Raw genomic sequence first — 20,215 nt, forward strand, 5'->3', positions numbered from 1 at the left:
CAGTCAGATCCTAGTGCCGCCCTTGTCCTGGGGGAAGCGCGTCTCCTCACACACTGGGGAGTACAGCTTCTCCATGTAGGTGCTCTCCCTGCTGGAGACGTCAGAGGATGGGGGTAAGTGGGGCAAACTTCAGCATCAGCCCGTGCAGCTGGTGTCAGGCCCGCAGCTGTTCCTCCTCCTCCCAAACCCTCCTTCTGAGAGGTCACCACACCCTGCTGGGTTGGGGGGTGGTGGGCTGCACCTGTCCTTCATGGTAGGTCGCAGGGTAGGTTGCCGAGAAACTCTACGCCTTTCCTCTGGGCATCTTCCCTGCTGTCTCCTGGCTCTGCCAGGCTGTCCTCTGAGATCCAGGCTAAACTTAGGAAAAATCTCAGATTAGTTTTGCAGATCCCGTCCTTAAGAGCCTGCACTGGAATTTTCCTGATGTTTGTCCCCAGCACGGCTCTGTAAAGCTCAAGTATCATTCCCCACCAGCCTTGAAAATAACAGCCCTGTGGTGCATCAGGGAATGAGTGAAGATAGTGCCTGGTCCCCTCTGTCCTTCCACTAATGACAACCAGGCACAGCACACCCAATAGCCTCCTCCCTCCCTCCCTCTGCCTCCTCACCCTCAGGACAGCAGCCCCAAGGGGTGGGTGAAGAAGCTGGTCTTCCAAGTGGTCTCAGGATGATTGTGTCTCTCCCAATATTGGGTCCCACTGTGGTGCTTCATTTTATTTATTTCTGCTTCCTGTCTTTTTATCTAGGTTAAGTAGGTAGAGGTCTGTCTATTCAATAAATATTTTTTTTAAATAAGATTTTGATTTATTAGTTACAGCTACTGTTTTCCTAGTCTCAACCTCATAAATTTATTATTTTGCCTTTACCTTATTTTTTTTTTGGTGTCCCTCGGCTTACTCTGTCCTTTTTTTTTTTTTAATGGCTTTTTGAATGTAAATTTTGATGTACTTATTTTCATTACTTGGGTTTTTTTGGCATAAGTATTTCAGGATACTCTCCCTGATCTTCTATATCCTTGTTTTTTGTTGTTCACATGAACCACCTTACAATGATAGTGTGTTAAATTCTACTGTTGGCGGGCTGCAATCTATGTCTCCTTGCATATCCTGTAGTTACTTCTTTATTTTTTTAAAATCGAAGTGTGGTTGACAAACAACATCATGTTAGTTTCAGGTGCACAACATAGTGAGCGGGCAGGTCTGTACATCATGTAGCGCTCCCCACCGTAAGCATGGTCACCACCTGTCAGTGTTACTAAAATGTTACTGATGATATTCCCTATGCTATACTTTTCATCCCCGTGACTTATTTATTTTATAACTGAAAGTTAGCACTTCTTAATCCCCTTTCCCTGTTTTGCCCATCCGCCACTCCCCTCCCTCTGGCAGCACCAGTTTGTTCTCTGTGTTTATGAGTCGGTTTCCATTTTTTGTCTGTCCATTTGTTTTTCTGTAGTTACTTCTTTGTAAAGGAGAGGGGTGTATGTGTTATGTGGTGCTTATACACTTAATTGTAAGTGCACATCTTTACCGTGAATTGTGGTTATTAACATTAAAAGTGTCCTTCTGATTCATTCCCTGCTCAGCAGGGAGCCTGCTTCTCCCTCTCCCACTCCCCCTGCTTATGTTCCTGCTCTTGCTCAAGCTCTCTCTCTGTCAAATAAATAAATAAAATCTCAAAAAAAAGTGCCCTTCTGACAACTTGAACAACAAAATAAAATGCAATCCATGGTGTAAAATGTCTGTAAGTCCACAATGATATAAATAGTTAAGTGAAAAAACAGGGAGGATAGACAAATCTCCCATAGAGATTAATTCCAAATAAGGTCTTGAGCCTCCTCCCTTTCAAGGAGTATCTTTTTTTAATTAATTTTTTAATTTAAATTCAGTTAACGTATAATGTATTCTTGGTTTCAGAGGCAGAGGTCAGTGATTCATTAGTCTTATATAACAGTCAGTCCTCATTACATCACATGCCCTCCTTAATGTCCATCACCCAGTTGCCCCATCCCTTCACCCCTCCAGCAACCCTTCAGCAACCCTCAGTTTGTTTCCTATGCTTAAGAGTCTCTTGGGACACCTGGGTGGCTCAGTTCATTAAGTGGCTGGCTTCGGCTCAGGTCGTGATCTTACGGTCCTGGGATCGAGTCCCACATCTGGCTCATGGCTCAACAGAGAGCCTGCTTCTCCCTCCCACTCTGCCCGTGGCTCTCCCTGGTTGTACTCTCCCTCTCTGTTAAATGAATAAATAAAATCTTTTAAAAAATAGTCTCTTACGCCAAAAGACTTCCAAGGGCTAAATGTAGCATGGTATCCTGGGTGGGACTCTGAAAAATAAAAAGAGCATAAGGCGAAATGAAGGAAGTCGGGACTTTAGGTTACACTAATGCATCAATATGGCTTCATTAATCATGACACCTGTACCAGAGGATCGTAGGGTGTTTGTTAATACTGGGAGGAACGATGTGCTAAGCCACTGTTCTGGCATTTTCACACTTAATGGACACAACCTCTCTGGGAATGATTTTAGTTCAGTCCCAGCTCTCCATTCCTCTCCTCTTCTTTTTTTTTAATTTTTTAAAAATTTTTTAAATTTATTTTCAGCGTAACAGTATTCATTGTTTTTGCACCACACCCAGTGCTCCATGCAATACGTGCCCTCTCCAATACCCACCACCTGGTTCCCCCAACCTCCCACTCCCCGCCCCTTCAAAACCCTCAGATTGTTTTTCAGAGTCCATAGTCTCTCATGGTTCACCTCCCCTTCCAATTTCCCTCAACTCCCTTCTCCTCTCTAACTCCCCTTGTCCTCCATGCTATTTGTTATGCTCCACAAATAAGTGAAACCATATGATAATTGACTCTCTCTGCTTGACTTATTTCACTCAGCATAATCTCTTCCAGTCCCGTCCATGTTGCTACAAAAGTTGGGTATTCATCCTTTCTGATGGAGGCATCATACTCCATAGTGTATATGGACCACATCTTCCTTATCCGTTCGTCCGTTGAAGGGCATCTTGGTTCTTTCCACAGTTTGGCGACCGTGGCCATTGCTGCTATAAACATTGGGGTACAGATGGCCCTTCTTTTCACTACATCTGTATCTTTGGGGTAAATACCCAGTAGTGCAATTGCAGGGTCATAGGGAAGCTCTATTTTTAATTTCTTGAGGAATCTCCACACTGTTCTCCAAAGTGGCCGCACCAACTTGCATTCCCACCAACAGTGTAAGAGGGTTCCCCTTTCTCCACATCCCCTCCAACACATGTTGTTTCCTGTCTTGCTAATTTTGGCCATTCTAAGTGGTGTAAGGTGGTATCTCAATGTGGTTTTAATTTGAATCTCCCTGATGGCTAGTGTTGGTGAACATTTTTTCATGTGTCTGATAGCCATTTGTATGTCTTCATTGGAGAACTGTCTTTTCATATCTTCTGCCCATTTTTTTAAATATGATTGTCTGTTTTGTGTGTGTTGAGTTTGAGGAGTTCTTTATAGATCCTGGATATCAACCTTTTGTCTGTACTGTCATTTGCAAATATCTTCTCCCATTCCGTGGGTTGCCTCTTTGTTTTCTTGACTGTTTCCTTTGCTGTGCAGAAGCTTTTGATCCTGATGAAGTCCCAAAAATTCATTTTCGCTTTTGTTTCCTTTGCCTTTGGAGACATATCTTGAAAGAAGTTGCTGTGGCTGATACCGAAGAGGTTACTGCCTATATTCTCCTCTAGGATTCTGATGGATTCCTGTCTCATGTTGAGGTCTTTTACCCATTTTGAGTTTATCTTTGTGTACGGTGTAAGAGAATGGTCGAGTTTCATTCCTCTCCTTTTCTTGACAGAGGTATTTCCGGACCTCACTTTGCTCTTGGAAAAGGGCAGAGGCAAGAGTTCAAGAGACACCACCTTGAAAATCAAGAGTCTTTTCAGTGAAGAAACTTGAAAAAGTTTAAAGAAAATTTTAAGTAAAGAAACTTAAAGTTGAAGTTTTTGCTCTTCCCTGATTTCTGACTATATTGATGTCAAGGGGTTAATGTGGTTTTCTTCTTGTTGTTGTTGAATTCTATAGTTGTGAAAGAATGTACTTGAAGATTTAAGTTGATAAAGACACCCGCTACCCTGGAAGTCTGGTGAATTTTTTCCTCCAGCTTTAGTGAGATACGAACATCCATTGACAGATGAATACATGAAGAAAATGTGGAGTAGACGAAGCACTATTATTCAGCCATATAGAAACAGGAGTTCCTGGGTTTTTGACAGCATGAATGGACCTCGAGGACTTTATGCTAAATGAAACCAGTCAGACAGAGAAAGACAAATCCTATATAATTTCATGTAAGTGGAATCTAAAAATATCAACTCACAGAAACACAGAGTGAAATGGCGGTGGCGGGGGCTGGGAGGGTGGAAGAAAGGGGCTGGTCAAAGGGCACAAACTCTTAGTCATAAGACCAACACGTTCTGGGGATCTCCTGTGGAGCGTGCTGAGTAGAGCCAACAATGCTGTATTATATCCTTGAAAGTCCCTATCAGAGAAGAGCCTTAATATTTTCACCATAACAACAAAATGGTAATTACATGACGTGAAGGATTTGTTAACTACCCTTATCATGATAAACATTTTGCAATATATATGTGAATTGCATGAGCACATGTACACCGTAAATTACACCCAGTGTTAATTTTATCACAGAGCTGGGGAAAAAAGTAAATTGAAGAAGTAAACGTTGGCATCGTCACCATGTGCCATCCTCCCACTCAGGACACAGCATTTATTCAATAAAGCCTTTTCTAAGCTACCTCGTGAACAGTTGCATCGGTTTCTTTTTTTAAGGTTCTGCCTGCCTCTTGTTACGTTCATTGAAAGGAATGGTATGATTTTGTTGATACTATAAGTAGGATTTTATTCTATTTTATTTTTTATTTAACTTTGAGTTAGTTAACATACAGCGCAATATTGGTTTCTGGAGTGGGATTCAGTGATTCATCCCTTACATACAACACCCAGGACTCATCACAGCAAGTGCCCTCCTTAATGCCCATCCCCCATCCAGCCCATCCCCCACCCACCACCCTCCATCAACCCCCAGTTTTTTCTCTGTTGTTAAGAGTCTCTTAGGGTTTGTTTCCCTCTCTCCTTTCTCCCCCCTTCCCATATAGTCATCTGTTTTCTTTCTTAAATTCCACACGTGAGTGAGATCATATGGTATTTGTCTTTCTCTGACTGATAGAAGCGGGATTTAAAAACTTTTATTTGGGTTATTCCTCGTTTTAGTAAAAATTGGATTTATCACGTACTAACTGTGACTGTGGGTGGTTACTGAGCCTCTCATGGCTTCATGCTTTTGACAAAATTAAAGACATGAGCTGGTACCCACTTGGGAGGGTTCTCATGAGAAATAAATAAGACAGTACATATAACACAGTTAGTATGGGATCTGGAACAGAGAAGTAGTTGATACGTAAAGTAATCTTACTGCCAGTGGTACATCGTGTGCGTGTCAGGCCAGAAGTTTGGGCATGGCTCTTGCCTACTTTCCAGGATGTCCTGGTACCACGGGTCCAGCGCAGTGCAGACAGTCCCCTGGAGAACAAGAGGGAGCCCTGGCTTGCAGGCTTCTGGAAGGGGCAAAGGACACTCTGTTCTCTTGCCCCGAGGTTCTGCCCCCCACATCCGCTCGCAGTGCTAACCCTGCACAAGAAGGAGAGTTGTCTCAGGGCCAGAACGTCAGGGCTAGACTGCACTTCCCGAGTAATTACCTCCAACTCCCTCAAACTGAATAGACAACGGAAGTTCAGAGAGGGCAAGATGTTTGTCTGAGGTCGTGCGACAAGTGGGGAGGCTGGGCTGGGGCTAGAACACAGGTCCCCTGACTCCTCAGTCTGTGCTCTTCAACTCCAACCCAAATTCTCTTTCTGTGAGAGCTGTCTTGTTCAAGGGCAGTGGGGCAGGTGGGTCAAGAGCAGAGCCATGAGGTCACTCGGGATTGCCTAACACACACCCTCCTCGATCTGCACCATTCGAATCTGCCTGTCCCCACCCTGTGCATCTCCAGAGGACACTATTCCCCACCCACATTAAAGGATCAAGGACTTGGTGTGTCCTGTCTCCTTGTTCGCATCTTAAAATAGAAAGCCAGGGGCGGGGTATGGCTTAACCCAAAGGAATGGATTGTTAATGGAGGCATCTCAGCAGGAACAGGTGAAATGCTTCCAAAGCGGGGATTTCCCTGCTTCTTTCTATGGCCTCTTGGGAGGCTGTGGCTCCCTGGGAAACATGAAAGGAAAGGCAGGAGGGAGCTACAGACTTAGCCACTAGGGTTGGCTGGTCACACCAGGAGGGCTGGTGATAACCAGATCAGGACATGGGGTTGATGGGAGAGGAATGAAACTGCCTGCAGTTAGTGCCACGTTTTGTTTCTTATTTCTCTGGTCTTAGGCCAAAGACAAAATTCCCCAGGGAAATGCAGACTCCGGGTCTGGGGTCGACTAGTGGATTTCTAGTATTAAGCCCTAGGAATGGACCTCTTGTAATCGCCTTCTGCTCTCCTTCACCAGAGAGAGGGAGTCCTAGCTCCCCACCCATCTCTCTGGGGCTTCCAGAAGCACAGACGTCATGGGCGCCAGAAGCAAATGGAGCAGAAAGTCATCTTTTATTGCAAGGTCAACAACGGAAGCAACCAAGCCCGGACTTGGGCATCCTGGGCGGGAGGCAGAATGTTCAGGGAGGGATAGGCCTGTGGGACAGGGGTCCGGACCGGCAGCTCTGGGGACGTCACAGGTGCAACAAGGACAGGCTCCACCTGGCTGGGAGAGAAGAGAACCAGAGAGGTGACTCGGCAGCTCAAAGCAGTCAGAGATAGCGGGGGGCAGGGTCACGTCCAGGTGAGAGCCCCCTCTGGACTCAGTCATGGGCTCTGAGACCCTCAGTCTCTCAGTGACCTCCCCACAACCTCTCTCTCACTCAGCTGGGATCATTCCCCATTGCTCAGCCTTCTCTGTGCCCTCAGGGTCCCCTCTTCCTCCCCTGGTTCTCACCTCACTGGGGATCCAAGCAGGCCAGCCCACAAGCGCCCTTACAGCACTTCTTGGCCCCTGGGCACTGGGTGTCTCTCAGACAGCGGTTCGGGGGGTTCAACATGGCGCACTGGATCAGAATGCGGGGGCAGGAGCCAGGCTTAGTGGACACGGGAACTTTGGCTTTGACTGGATCTTGAGCTCTAACGGGATCTTGTCCTTTGACCGGAACACGACCTTGCCCTTTAGGAGGAACAGTTGAAAGAACAAATGTCATCACATGTAGACCCCACGTGCCTGCTTCACTATCTGGTCTTTCCCCCGCGGCCAGCCACTGCTCGCTGCACTGTTTCCCAAACCTCTGCCTGGGGACAGGCGGGGTCATCTGGGCTAGCTGGGGTCAGTGCTCCAGGAAGGCTGTGCCCCGGGCTTTGGGGGGAGGATCTCTAGGATCATGGTTCCCTTGGGTGTCCGTCTCTCCCCTCAACCCTCCATGATAAGTCCTCTCAGGAGGAGAGGCCAGACTGGGATGACTTGCAGAGGAAAAGGACACACGGTGCTCTTGAGGGAGGGAGAAGAGCCTGAGACACCCACCAGGAGACCCGAGCTCCCTCACGGAGGCTCTGAAGACTGTCTGGACGATCAGTGTCCTTCCTTGTAAACGGGGGGTCTTCACACCACATGACTTCTGAGGTGTCATCAGTGTGGAACCTCCTTTTAGAGGCTGATTCCCCAGGTCCCTTCAGGGGGCAGACAGGCAGGGCCAGACCCCACACCCAGGCCCAGCTTCCTGGGGCTTCTCACTTCACTGCACATTCTGCGCAGGTATCCACACTTAAGGCCACGACCACGTAGCAACACGCCTTCCAGCAATCATCCCGCTATCTCAGTCCTGGTGTGGAAAGCATTGCTGGTGCTACTGGACCACTTTCTGCTCTCTCCGGATACAGCGGGAGCAGCCACAGACCACAGTGTGCGAGCTATGGGCATCGGGGTGGCTCAGTCGGTTAACTGACTGCCTTGGGCTCAGGTTGTGATCCCAGGGTCCCAAGATCGAGTCCCAAGATCCAGTCCCGCATTGGGTTCCCTGCTCAGTGGGGAGTCTGCTTCTCCCTCGGCCCCTCCCCACTTTCCTGCTCGCTCACTCTCTCTCTCTCACTCTCTCTAATAAATAAATAAAAAGTTGTTTTTTTTTTAAATGTGACATCCAGTCCTGCCCGTGGCCTTTCAAGAGTGCTCCTTGGCAGGGCCCAACCCAGCCTCACCCAGGCCACTTGCCTACTCACCTCTGCTGACGGCTGCCTGTGCCACCAGGATCCCCAGGAAAAGGAACACTGCCAGGACCAAGAAGCTGTTGGGTTTCATGTTGTCTCAGGTGTGTGGCTAAGAGCTGAAGCTGACTCGTTTTATGCGGCCCAGCGTGGCCTGGTGCCAGGGGGGTGGGTCTGTGGTTTGCTATGGGACACGACCTACAGTTCCTAATTCTACCAGGAAGGATCCACCCCTATCCTGGGAGGCAACTTGGGGCTGTCCCCGAGGATTGTTCACAGAGAAAAATGGCAGACACTGGGTTACATCACCTCTGGTAACCCCAAGAGCTGTCCCACTTTCTCACGGAGAAGCAGGACTGGCTGGTTGGTCCAGCATTCCTGATTTCAAAGCCGGGCGTTCTCCCATTACTCCCTGTTCCCGCAGACCCTCCCAGGCCTGCCCGAACAGTTCACCCCTCCCAGCATCAAGTTGGGCTTCGCTTTCCTGTCCCTTGGCCCTGAGGAAAACTCTCAAAGACAAATTTGTCTTGAAACTCTAATGACACATCACTACAAGGGTCATCTCTGAGATGTACCACCTAAGTAATCGGGAAGGTGGGATTCTAGATTTTACATAACAACACTAATTAAAATAATGCTGGGGAAAAGTTCAAGCCTCAAGAGAAAATATTTTGAATTATAGGCTTGTGTATAAGGTTCAAGTCTAAGGAACACTAATAGATTGTCTAGGAGTGCTTATATATGTGGTACAGCTCATTTACTTGGGTGGAGGAAAATGAGGAAGCCATCAGCATGAAATCTAGGATAGCCGTTAACTCTGGAACGGAGGCAAGAAACATTTTGGATGGGTGAGAAGGACTCGGGTTGGTTTAAGTTTTTGGTTCTTGGTAACATTCTAGTACTTGGGTTGATTGGTGATTTCCCTTGGGGTGTGTGTGTGTGTGTATGTGTGTGTGTCTGTGTGTGTGTGTGTATTTCCAAGGCTGCAGGGCAAGTCATTTATGAATGACCTTCACTTTCCAGAAACCCAAACTGCTCCTCTCTTGGGTGGTTTTCAGCCTTTCACTGTTACAAAGTAGCCCCATGTGGCTTTTTGCATTAACTTGTAAGCTAGAGTCCCAGAAGTAGGTTTGCTGGTACAAAGATTAAACGCATTTGAAAATTTTTTCCAGCTTATTATGGTATGATTGACAAACAAATTAATATATATATATGTACATATACATATATATATATTTAATGTGTACAATATGATGTTTTACTATAAATGCACATTATGAAAAGATGGCCACCATCAAGTTAATAAACATACTCATCAACTCATATAGTTACCATCTTTCAAATGCTTTTGAAATTTTTGTACTCTTGTCTTATGTTCCTTGATGGGGGTTATACCATTTTGTATCCACACAAGCAGTGAATGAAAGCACCTGTGTGCATCCAGGCTCTGGTACAGACAGTGTATCTAATTTGGAGTTTTTTTACCAATCTGATAGGTGGGAAGTCATGCCTCGCTGATGTTTTTAGTAAGCATTTCTCTCATTTTCATTTTTGCATATTTTAGAAGCCACTTACATTTTTCTTTTTTTTAAAGATTTTATTTATTTATTTGACAGAGATCACAAGTAGGCAGAGAAGCAGGCATAGAGAGAGGAAGAAGCAGGCTCCCTGCCGAGCAGAGAGCCTGATGTGGGGCTCGATCCCAGGACCTGGGATCATGACCTGAGCCGAAGGGAGAGGCTTTAACCCACTGAACCACCCAAGTGCCCCTACATTTCTTTTTCTGAAGGCTTCTTTTCCTTTGCCCACTTTTTAATATATTTATCAACCTTTTTCTTCTTAATTTTTAAGAACTCTTTATAAATTATGGAGAAAGGTCGTTTGTGGTAGGGTTTGCAAATAAAAAATTATACGTCATTCTAAGACCTGCTCAGAACAACTCGGGGTAGCCTCCTTTTCTCATCTTATTGGACATTACCTCCTAATTTTTGGCTACTTTGCACATAGTGAGGACATGGTTTTAATATGGTTATATTAAACAAATCTGGCTATATTTTATTCAGAAGGCTGCACATCCTATTAATACAGGGTCACGGAAGAGTTGATGGGAGAATAGAGGTTAAGAAGATAGAGGGATAAAAATGCAAATAAGAAGAAACAAAAAAGTATTGTTTCTCCAAAAAGCTTATCATGTCTGGTGTGATCCTGTTACATTTATAAATAAATTGGGAAAATAATGAATATCACTAAATCTCTGTGTACTGAATTCTAGAAATATTCATTAAATCTTACCAACAGGAAAACACGTTAGGGGATAATATATGTGCTTGATAATACTTCAGTAGAAACACATAAAAATGCTATAAATGCCTTTATTTATGTAGGAGAAAGGAGAAAGGTATGAAAGAGTACACACTACGCTCTTAACATTGCTTTCATCACAGTGACGGGAATGGGAAAAAAAAAAACAGATGAGTAGGTTTTCCTTTACACATACTAGTTTCTAATTTTTTCACTTGTCACAACAAAAAGTCACTATTATGATCTGAAATATCAAAGAAAATTATAATCAGTAACTAGAAAACAGAACTCAAGGAATCATGTGAATGAAGAAAACAGTATAATTGACAGTTATACCTAAATAAACAATGAGATATATGTAACCAGTAGTCTCAGTGTTGAGAAGGAATGCTTAAAATAGAAGTGTCATAAACGGGGCGCCTGGGTGGCTCAGGTCATGATCCCAGGGTTCTGGGATCAAGAACTGCATCAGGCTCTGCTCAGCAGGAAGCCTGTTTCCTCCTCTTTCTCTGCCTGATTCTCTGCCTACTTGTGATCTCCGTCTGTCAAATAAATAAATAAAATCTTAAAAAAAAAGTGTCATAATGTAAAAATGTAATAGTGTGTGTCAGGAATAACTCAGATGTCGTTGAAAGAAATCACTCTAAGTAGTTCAAGCAGAAAAAGAATCCAGCTATAGTATGAACACGTGTGATTGTAGGAACTCGAATCCCATCTGCGGTCTGGATGTGGAAGAGTCTGGGACAGGTAGTCACTGGGTTGCCAGCCGCTGCAGGAAGACGTGTTGGGAGCAAGTGAATCCACGTTGATGAAGAAACTGCACAGAGCACACGGCCGTCTACTCTTTTCACGCCACTGTTCACGGCCCCTGGTCCATCCTCTACGTACACTTCCAAACATCAGCAAATACTCACCTCCCAGAAGGAAAGTGCCCACCTGTAGAGAGAAAATAAATAAGAAAATGCACAAGGGAGAAGAAAGAGGTGTATTTAGGAGAGAAGTTATCATCTTGAAATGCTGCAGCAATATCTCTCTGGCCATGGCTCATGGGAGGAGCCCTCTTGTTTCAGAGGAGTACCTAAGAATCAAGACAAGTCCATGTATTGGAGGAACCACCCATTATTGTAGCAACAGAGGAGGGAGCCCTTGAGCTAAGAAAGCAAGAAACCCAGTCTAACTTCCCACCCCTCCTGCTCAGGTAAGATACTCCCTTCAATAGCTGGTCCGTGAAAATCTACTGATTTTAAAATAAGGAAGAAATGCGAAAATCACATAAGCCATGCAAAAATACTATTTTTTTAAAAGCAGAAATGAGTAACGACACTTAAAAACATCTAAAGCAGGATTTTTTCAATCTTCAGTAAAATGTCACCGCAAACCTGAAAAAAAAAAAAGATATTCTAAAATAAATGTCTAAAATCACTGAAGTCAATTGAAACCATAGGAACCACCATAAAGCAGAAATATAGAAATTCAAAGAAGAAATAGCAAGACAACAGGAAGATGTGAAGTGAAACCTGATAGAGCTCAGGGGAGAAATGGAAGACAAGGACAAAAACATTCCAGAAATAAAGACCAAGTAAGGACAAAAGGAAAGAAAATATGAAAAGCAAAGAACCACAAACTGAAAATGAAAAATAGCTTGAAAATGATTTCAGAGAAAGTCTTCAGTATAAAAAGTCAATAGAGATGTAAGAGACACATAAATCAAGTTGCACAAAGAAGAAAACCAAAACACACAAAAGAAGAAAACCAAAGGAGCAAAATTAAAGAATTGTTTAAAACCCTAATCAAGGAAAATATTTCTGAACTAAAAGCAGGCTCCAATCTACATATTGGAAGTTGACACCACGGTAAACACAAGACACATGTGAATAAAATTTCGGGCTGTAAAGATAGACACAGAAGCTTCCAAGAAGTCAACTTCCCTCAAAAAACAAAAACAAAAACAAAATTGGAAGAAAAAATCAGATGGAATGAGAGCCAGAAAACAGCAGAGCAAAACTTAAAATCACTCAAGGAAAAAAAGTACACACTGATGATTTTTTTTTTCCCACAACTAATTTGTCCTGGAAGTAAAAAGACTACAGGAATCAGGGGTGCCTGTGTGGCTCAGTGGGTTAAGCCTCTGCCTTCGGCTCAGGTCATGATCCCAGGGTCCTGGGATAGAGCCCCTCGTCGGGCTCTCTGCTCAGCGGGGAGCCTGCTTCCCACTCCCCCGCCTGCCTCTCTGCCTACTTGTGATCTCTCTCTCTCTCTGTCAAATAAAAAAATTAAAAAAAAAAAAAAGAAGATACATAAAAAGCCGGTGAGCCCATGAAAAGATACTCAACATCATTAGCCAATGCGAAAAGGCAAACCCAAATCACAAGATACCACTTCACAAGCCTTAGTGTGACTATACAATTCTTTATCTTAATGGGAAAAGACAAGTGTTGGCGAGAAGGTGGAGAAGTTGGAGCTGTTGTACTCCAGGTGAGAATAAAATGGTGCAGCATAACCAATTCCAGAGGTCTGAGAGGTAACCATGGACCTGGCCGACCACTGCGTTTCATCTGCCACATGAGAGCGCTCTGTGAGGACTGGCAGAGGTGGCTGTTCTCTCTAAGGCACAGGAACGAACACAGGGAGTTGAGGACACTGAAGTCTTCACATTGGCCCTTGGACATCTGGAAATCCAACCTCCACATCTGCAGGCAGGTCCCCACCAGCTACACCCACTCTCACCCTGACCTCCTCTCTGCCGGTCCTGCCACCTCACCAGACACATGCTGAGTCCCACTCTGTGGTCCCCTTCCCTCCTTTCTTTAGGGACTCCCAGTGCCCAGGGAAGCCCCAGAAATAGCAGGAAAGTCATGCTGCACCTGCCACTGGGAGGCCCCTGCCCTCCCCTGTTAGAGGCTGAGATTCAATCTCCACGGGCCTCCATCCCCCGGATTACAGAGAAACCTCTTCTGGTGGTCTCTTTTGAGAAATAAATGAGGAGGTGACACCTGGTCCCTGACACCTTAGAGTCATTCAATAGAGTGAGCAGTCCCCCCAGATACCTGTATCTTGGGGGCAGGACAGACTTGGGGGGTGACGGGAGCCTAAAGCAGGGAAGAGCCTTCCTAGACAGACTTGGATGTCTGCCGTCTATGCACCAGTCCCATGCTCTGTTCCATGGAAGCTCCAAGGAAGACCAAAGCCCCAGGAGGAGCCGCTTGGAGGGCTGCGGAGAAAACACTGGCCCGGAAATTAGTTCTAGTCTCAGCTTCACCCCCAACTTGCTGGGTGACCTCAGGCAAATAGCTTTCCCTCTCTGAGCCTCAGTTTTTGTTTTTTTCTTCATCGAACTTGAGGGGTTTAGATGCAACGCGGGTCTTAATGGGGTCGGAATACATTAACTCCTCCACTGAGAATAAAATTAACTACTTTTGAGAAAAAATTAATGGGAAGAAATTATACCTGAGTAAAGTCGACTCCCCCCCCCCCAGTTTTACTGAAAAATAGCTGATATACATCACTATGTAAGTTTAAGGTACACAGCATAGTGGTCTGATTCACATCTATTGTGAAATGATCACCACTGTTGGTTTAGTTAATATCCATCTTCTCCAACAGAACAAAGAGAAAAACAATTCTCCTTGTGATGGGGACTCTTAGGATCTACTCTCTTTACAACGTCCCTGTATGTCACACAGTGTTAACTGTGGTCCTCGTGCTGTCCATTCCATCCCTGGTGCTTATTTATTTGTAACTGGAAGTTTGCCCCTTTGGACCCCCTTCCTCCAATTCTCCTTCTCCCCACCCCCACCTCTGGGATCCATAAGCCTGATCTCTTTTTCTCTGAGTTTGGTGCGGTTGTTCGTTTTTTAGATTTTACACGGAAGTGAATGTAAGTGTTCGCATTTCTCTGAAGCTAACTTTTAAAAATTTAACTTTTGGGGGGTTGGCTTCCTGCTGTGGGTGGCGATGGGAAGCAGAGGTGGAAGGATGGGGTTGGGCAAGCAAAGAACCCCATGCCTCTCCCTGCCCCTCCAGGAAGACACAAGCCTTGGTCCCACTCCTCCCCCTGTTCTCCAGGGACAGAGGAAAAAAAGGTGGGCTGGGCTGGGGAAGAACCTTGACACCAGGGCAGCTTAAAGTCTAAGCCAGGACCAGTGCCTGACCTCCAGGCCTGGCCAAAAAAAAAAGCGTAAGTCGTGACCATGACTCATATTTTTAAACATTTTCTGTCTCGGGCTCAGTACCAAACACTGCACGTGCACTATCTCATTTTCCCGTTAGCAGCCCCTAGGGGGCGCTTCCTATTTCCCCATCCTGCAAACACACAGCTTAAACTTCAAGAGGTTAAAGGATTATAGGACTTCTCTGGGTAAAATAAGTTGGATTAACTCATATCATTAAACAATACCAAGAACTAGTTAGAAAATAGCAAAAAAAAAAAATTCCTATCCAACATTATCAAAATCTATAAAACACCTACAAATAAACTCATCTAGAAATGTACAGAAATTTTCTGGGGGAAAAAATCTACAAAACTTTACTACATGACATTTTTAAAAAAAAGATCTAGATACAGTCTTTGAAATTTTCCATAACAAAAAGAATTTTTTAAACATACGCTCTTCCCAAACCATGAAGCCTCCATGAGGTAAAGATGTCCATCTTGGCCACCATAATTTATATTATGAACCAAAACCTGGTGGGTTTCTGCAACCCCTAATGAAATCATTGATTCGGGTGATAATTATCCATGGTTTCTGAAATCATGAGGTGAATTTTTGACCGGGACCAGACATTTATAGGGTGCCTAACTCTCACCCCACAATCTGTCTGCCATTCTTAAATTGGGGAGCACAGCTTCTCAATGGAATCTTAGGAGACATCTCCTACAATGCACTGCTCTATCTTCACCACACTAAAAGGGGTCAGCGAGGCCCGTGTTCCTCCTGAAGTGAAGAGACAGAAAGCATACAGCATCCACCTGAGAAATATTCTTGACAGTCAAACTTGACATTTGAACCCCACGAAGCCTCTACAGCTAATGTCCATCTCCGGGAAATACAAAGGATAGAGAAGTATGTTGAAAGGTATCACAGGAAAGTTGTGTGGGACACACTACAGAACTCTTCATCTGTTTTGTTCACCAAATAAATAGCATGAAGAAGGAAGAGAAGAAAGGGAAGGAAGAGGAGGAACAGGATTTGGAGAGAATGTTCTACATTAAAAGAAACAGAAGACATTACAGCCAACGCGATATGAGCACTTTGCTTGCGTTCTGACTTAAACAAACAACCATATAAAGTCATTTCTGAGATGATAAGAAAAACAGGATACAAACAGAACGTTAGATGTTAAAAAATTACTGTTAATTTTGTTAGGTATGACAACAGTATCAGGGTTATGTGAGAAAATGTCTTTATTTCTTTGAGACATATACTGGAGTATTTAAGGGTAAAACATGAGATGAGCTGGATTTACTTTAAAGGTTTTTTGTTTGTTTGTTTGTTTTTTAATGAGCGAGCGAGAGAGAGAATGCTAATATGTGCACATACACAGAGGAAAAATCTCCAGCATATTCCCAAATGAGCGAAGAGCCCTATGAGGGGCTTGACCCCACAACCTATGAGATCACGACCTGAACTGAAATCACCAGTCAGAGGCTCAACCAACGAGCCACCCAGGCGCCCCTCGCATTGGATTTACCTTAAAATACACCAGCCAGGAAAGGGGGGTGGGGTATTCAGGAAGGAAGTGTCGGAGAATGTTAATTGTGGGGACTTCCACTTATCAGATGACTACATTCCAGGGAGCTAATGTACAGCACGGTGACAACAGCTCTCCATTCTGTATTCTATACTTGGAAGTTGCTAAGAGAGTAGAGCTTTTCATTTTCCTTGCTGAATTCTGCTCACTTTTCCCTCCTCCCAGTTCTAGTGAGATACAACTGACAAGTAGCACAATATAAGTTTAAGCTTATGGCACAATGATTTAACTTAAATAGAACATGAAATGTTGACCACAGTAAGTTTAGTTAACACCATCATCTCATATAAATACAAAAAAAGAAATAAAATGTAATGTTCACACCATAACAACCACCACAGAATTGTAATTGGGTGGAGTAGAGGATGTGTTAACTAATCTTTTCCTGGGAAGCCTTTTGCAACATGTACCGCATATTGTGATGTATCACATCACCCACATTGGGCACCTCAAGCTTACACAGAGCTATGGGTCCATTACATCTCACCGAAGCTGGGGGAAAATGTTCATTGTTGAATCTGGGTGATGGGAAGACAAGGCTTCATAAAAGTACTTACTGTTCTTTTGTGTAGTTTTGAAAATTTTTATGGTAAAATGTCTAACAAAAAGCAACACATTTGTTCTTGTAACTTAAAAAAAAGATTATTAGGTTCATCTGGAAGAATGGAATCCTTGTATCAGGGACAACTGAAGAGGTAGATTAGCAAGGGGTAATGAACACCACCTGTCTTGAAGATATCTTGAAGAAGCTAAAGTTACAAAAGCTGTACTGGCCCAGGAATAACTAGTTGAGGGAAAAGAGCAGAAAACCTGGAAATGTCCCTTGTTACATATAAGACCTCCTTTTTTTATAAAGTTCTGATTTCCAACCAATGGCCAAAGTTTGAATTATTCACTAAATGATACCAAGGCAGCTGCTTAGAAAAAACTGAGAAAAAAGGTATTATAACTTAGAAAAAAGGTATTCCCCTATGTCACACACACAGTGCCAACATAAATGTCAGATGGATTAAAGAATTAACATGGTTTTTGGGGACACCTGGGTGACTCTATCAGTTAAGCAACAGCCTTCGGCTCAGGTCATGATCCTAGGGTCCTGGGATAGAGTCCTACATCAGGCTCCTTGCTCAGCGGAGAGCCTGCTTCTCCCTCCACCTGCCGCTCCCCATGTTTGTGCTCGCTCTCTCTCCCTCTGACAAATAAATAAATAAATAAAATCATTAAAAATAATAAAGAAATAAAACGACATACATTCCCATTGGCAAAGATTTTATATACTTTTCTTTTAGCATCCTGTCTTTCTTTAGTGAGTATATCTGTTAGGGATCTTTGGTTGTAATCAACAACAGAATTTTAGACTGTTCTCTTTACAGCATTGCCTCCTCTGTTCAGGATTTGAATGGAGGAGCGGGTTGGGTAAGAGAAGAGTCCAATTACTCAAACCTTAGTCAAGTGCCCTCACCAGTGACTGGAGAAGTACTTGGTGATTGGCAGCCAACCAGAATCACAGGACTTGGGAGCAATGACTCCACAAAAGGAACAGATACCCGGCAGACAAAAGCAAGAGATAGCTGGAGGCTGTCATACACTCATTTACTTCCTTCCTGAAATGCGGTTTGACTGGATATTCAAAACCTGAAAAGCAATCACTCCTTTTGACCTAGCATTTCTTTTTGTTTATTGGTTTGGGTTTTTATTTGGGTTTATTATTCTTTATTTTTTTATTTTAAATTTTATAAAATTAACATATAATGTATTATTTGTTTCATTATTTTTTAAAGATTTTTTAAAAGATTTTATTTATTTATTTGACAGACAGAGATCACAAGTAGGCAGAGAGAGGGGAGAAGCAGGCTCCCTGCTGAGCAGAGAGCCCAATTCGGGGCTCGATCCCAGGACCCTGGGATCATGACCTGAGTCGAAGGCAGAGGCTTTAACACACTGAGCCAGCCAGGCACCCCTAAAGATTTTATTTTTATGTAATCTCTCCACCTAACGTGGGGCTTGAACCCACAACCCCAAGATCTAGAGTCACATGCTCTACTGACTGAGACAGGCATGTGCCCCTGTTTTGGTTTTTAAACATTGGTTTTTGTTTTTGAGGTTTCTTATTGAAATATAATGACATATAACATTATATTGGTTTCCAGTTACACAGAGTAATTTGATATTTATATTTTCCCACCAGAACAAGTCTGGTTAACATTTATCATCACCTATAAACTTTTTTCTTGTGATGAGAACTTTGAAGATCTATTCTCTGAGCTACTTTCAAATATGCAATACAGTGTTACTAACTGTAGTCACCATGCTGTCTGTTACAACCCCAGGACTTCTTTATTTTATAACTGGAAGTTTGTACCTTTTGACTGACCTAGCATTTCTATTTTGACAGATTTACCCTAAGAAAATAGAGATATGACCCAAAATGTACATACAAATATTGTTGCCACAGCTTTATTTGAGTGGGGAAAAAAAAATGGAAACCTATGTTTCACCATAGGCAACTATGTGTTAGCATATCAGTCCTACAAAATACCATGTAATCATTAAAAATGATGATATTGGAGGACACAGGTAAATGTCTACAAAATCGTCTTAATTGAAAAAGCATTTATTCAATATACATGTGTAGTTTGTAATGGGGGGGTAGCCCCATATTCTCCTTTTATTCCAAAAGAAACATCAGATCATAGAATATAAGGTCCCTGTTTTCCTGAGAGCTTTGAAGATAGCACAAGGGGTTCTAGTTAAACCCAGTGACAAATTTCCCGGCTGTGAGGGTTGTCCTGGAATGGAATAACCTCTTCCTTTCTTAGGGTCAGATGAAGTAAGGCCTGGCTTCCAAGGCCCAGTAACTGATGGGGATCATGGGCAGGCAATGACAGAAGTCCCACCTTAGTTAGGAATCAACTGTGGGTCCTTTAGCCAGTTCCCTCCCATCTCTGACCTCTGTTCCCCCATCTTTCAAGTGGGAGGGTGGCGAGGATGATCTTGACCTCCCCAAGTCGTGGGAAGGTCCTATGGTTCTGTGGGAGCCTCTGTCTGTGGCCCCAGAAGACCCTGAGCCGCAGGGCTTCTTCCACCAGATGCAGAAGCCAAATGATTTGATATCTAAGGTGCTGTCCTTGGCGGTGATGATTTCTTGCTCAGGATCTCCTAGGGCCAGGGAAGGGGTCCCAGAAGCCGCCTACATCTGCTGTGACCAGTCACCTCAGCCAAACAAACAACCACCCTGAGCCCTGAGCCAGTCCCAGGCAGAGGGCGGTTCTACCAGATGCCACTGGATGTGATTCACCAGTGGCAGGAAGGTCTCTTTCTCTCCTCTCCACAGAAGCCCCGGAGGAGAGGCCGGAGCTGGCCTCACTCACTGTGCCTGCCCCAGCCCACATTCTCCAGCAGGGAGCTCTGACCTTAACCCTAATTCCTCCTTGGCATCCAGAACACTGCCACCCCCTTCTTGCCATTCAAAGCTGACTCCTGTCCCCCGCCTATGCCACTGCTGGGGCGGCAGGACCTGAGAGAGCCAGGACAGTGATCTCCTGCCTCAACAACCTTCATTCTTTATCCAGATGAGAAAAACTGAGGCCCGGAGAGGGAGCCGGCTTACTGGAGATCACAGTCCAAGTCCAGCAGGCAGGACTGGATCCTGGCCCCCAACACCCAGCCCCTGCTCCCACCCACCCATCTTCAGCTCTTACACAAGCACACTTGCCCTGAGGCTCGTGGACAGGGGGCGGGACCAGGACAAGGCAAACAAGAACCTCACCATCCACCTCATCTCCTTCCTCCCTGACTCAGCTGCTCTGGCCTCCCTGGAGCTGCAGGGGTCAATTTAGGGCGCCCCGGGCCCCTGGCCTTATTAAGTGCCTGTAGCAGAAAC

At 44.4% G+C, this 20,215-nt stretch overlaps 1 protein-coding gene across 1 annotated transcript; it reads right to left on the reverse strand.

The window, feature by feature from the left end:
• Nucleotides 1–7,031: 7,031 nt before the first annotated feature.
• LOC111141331 (peptidase inhibitor 3) lies at nucleotides 7,032–8,374 on the reverse strand. Its single transcript, XM_022493793.1, has 2 exons — nucleotides 8,298–8,374; nucleotides 7,032–7,266 (listed from the first exon to the last, which is right to left on the reverse strand). Exons 1-2 carry the CDS (start codon nucleotides 8,372–8,374, stop codon nucleotides 7,032–7,034), a joined length of 312 nt encoding a protein of 103 aa, XP_022349501.1.
• Nucleotides 8,375–20,215: the final 11,841 nt, after the last annotated feature.

This window comes from Enhydra lutris, unplaced genomic scaffold, assembly GCF_002288905.1.
Source record: "Enhydra lutris kenyoni isolate GAN:26980312 unplaced genomic scaffold, ASM228890v2 scaffoldscaffold6, whole genome shotgun sequence".
Taxonomy (NCBI): domain Eukaryota; kingdom Metazoa; phylum Chordata; class Mammalia; order Carnivora; family Mustelidae; genus Enhydra; species Enhydra lutris.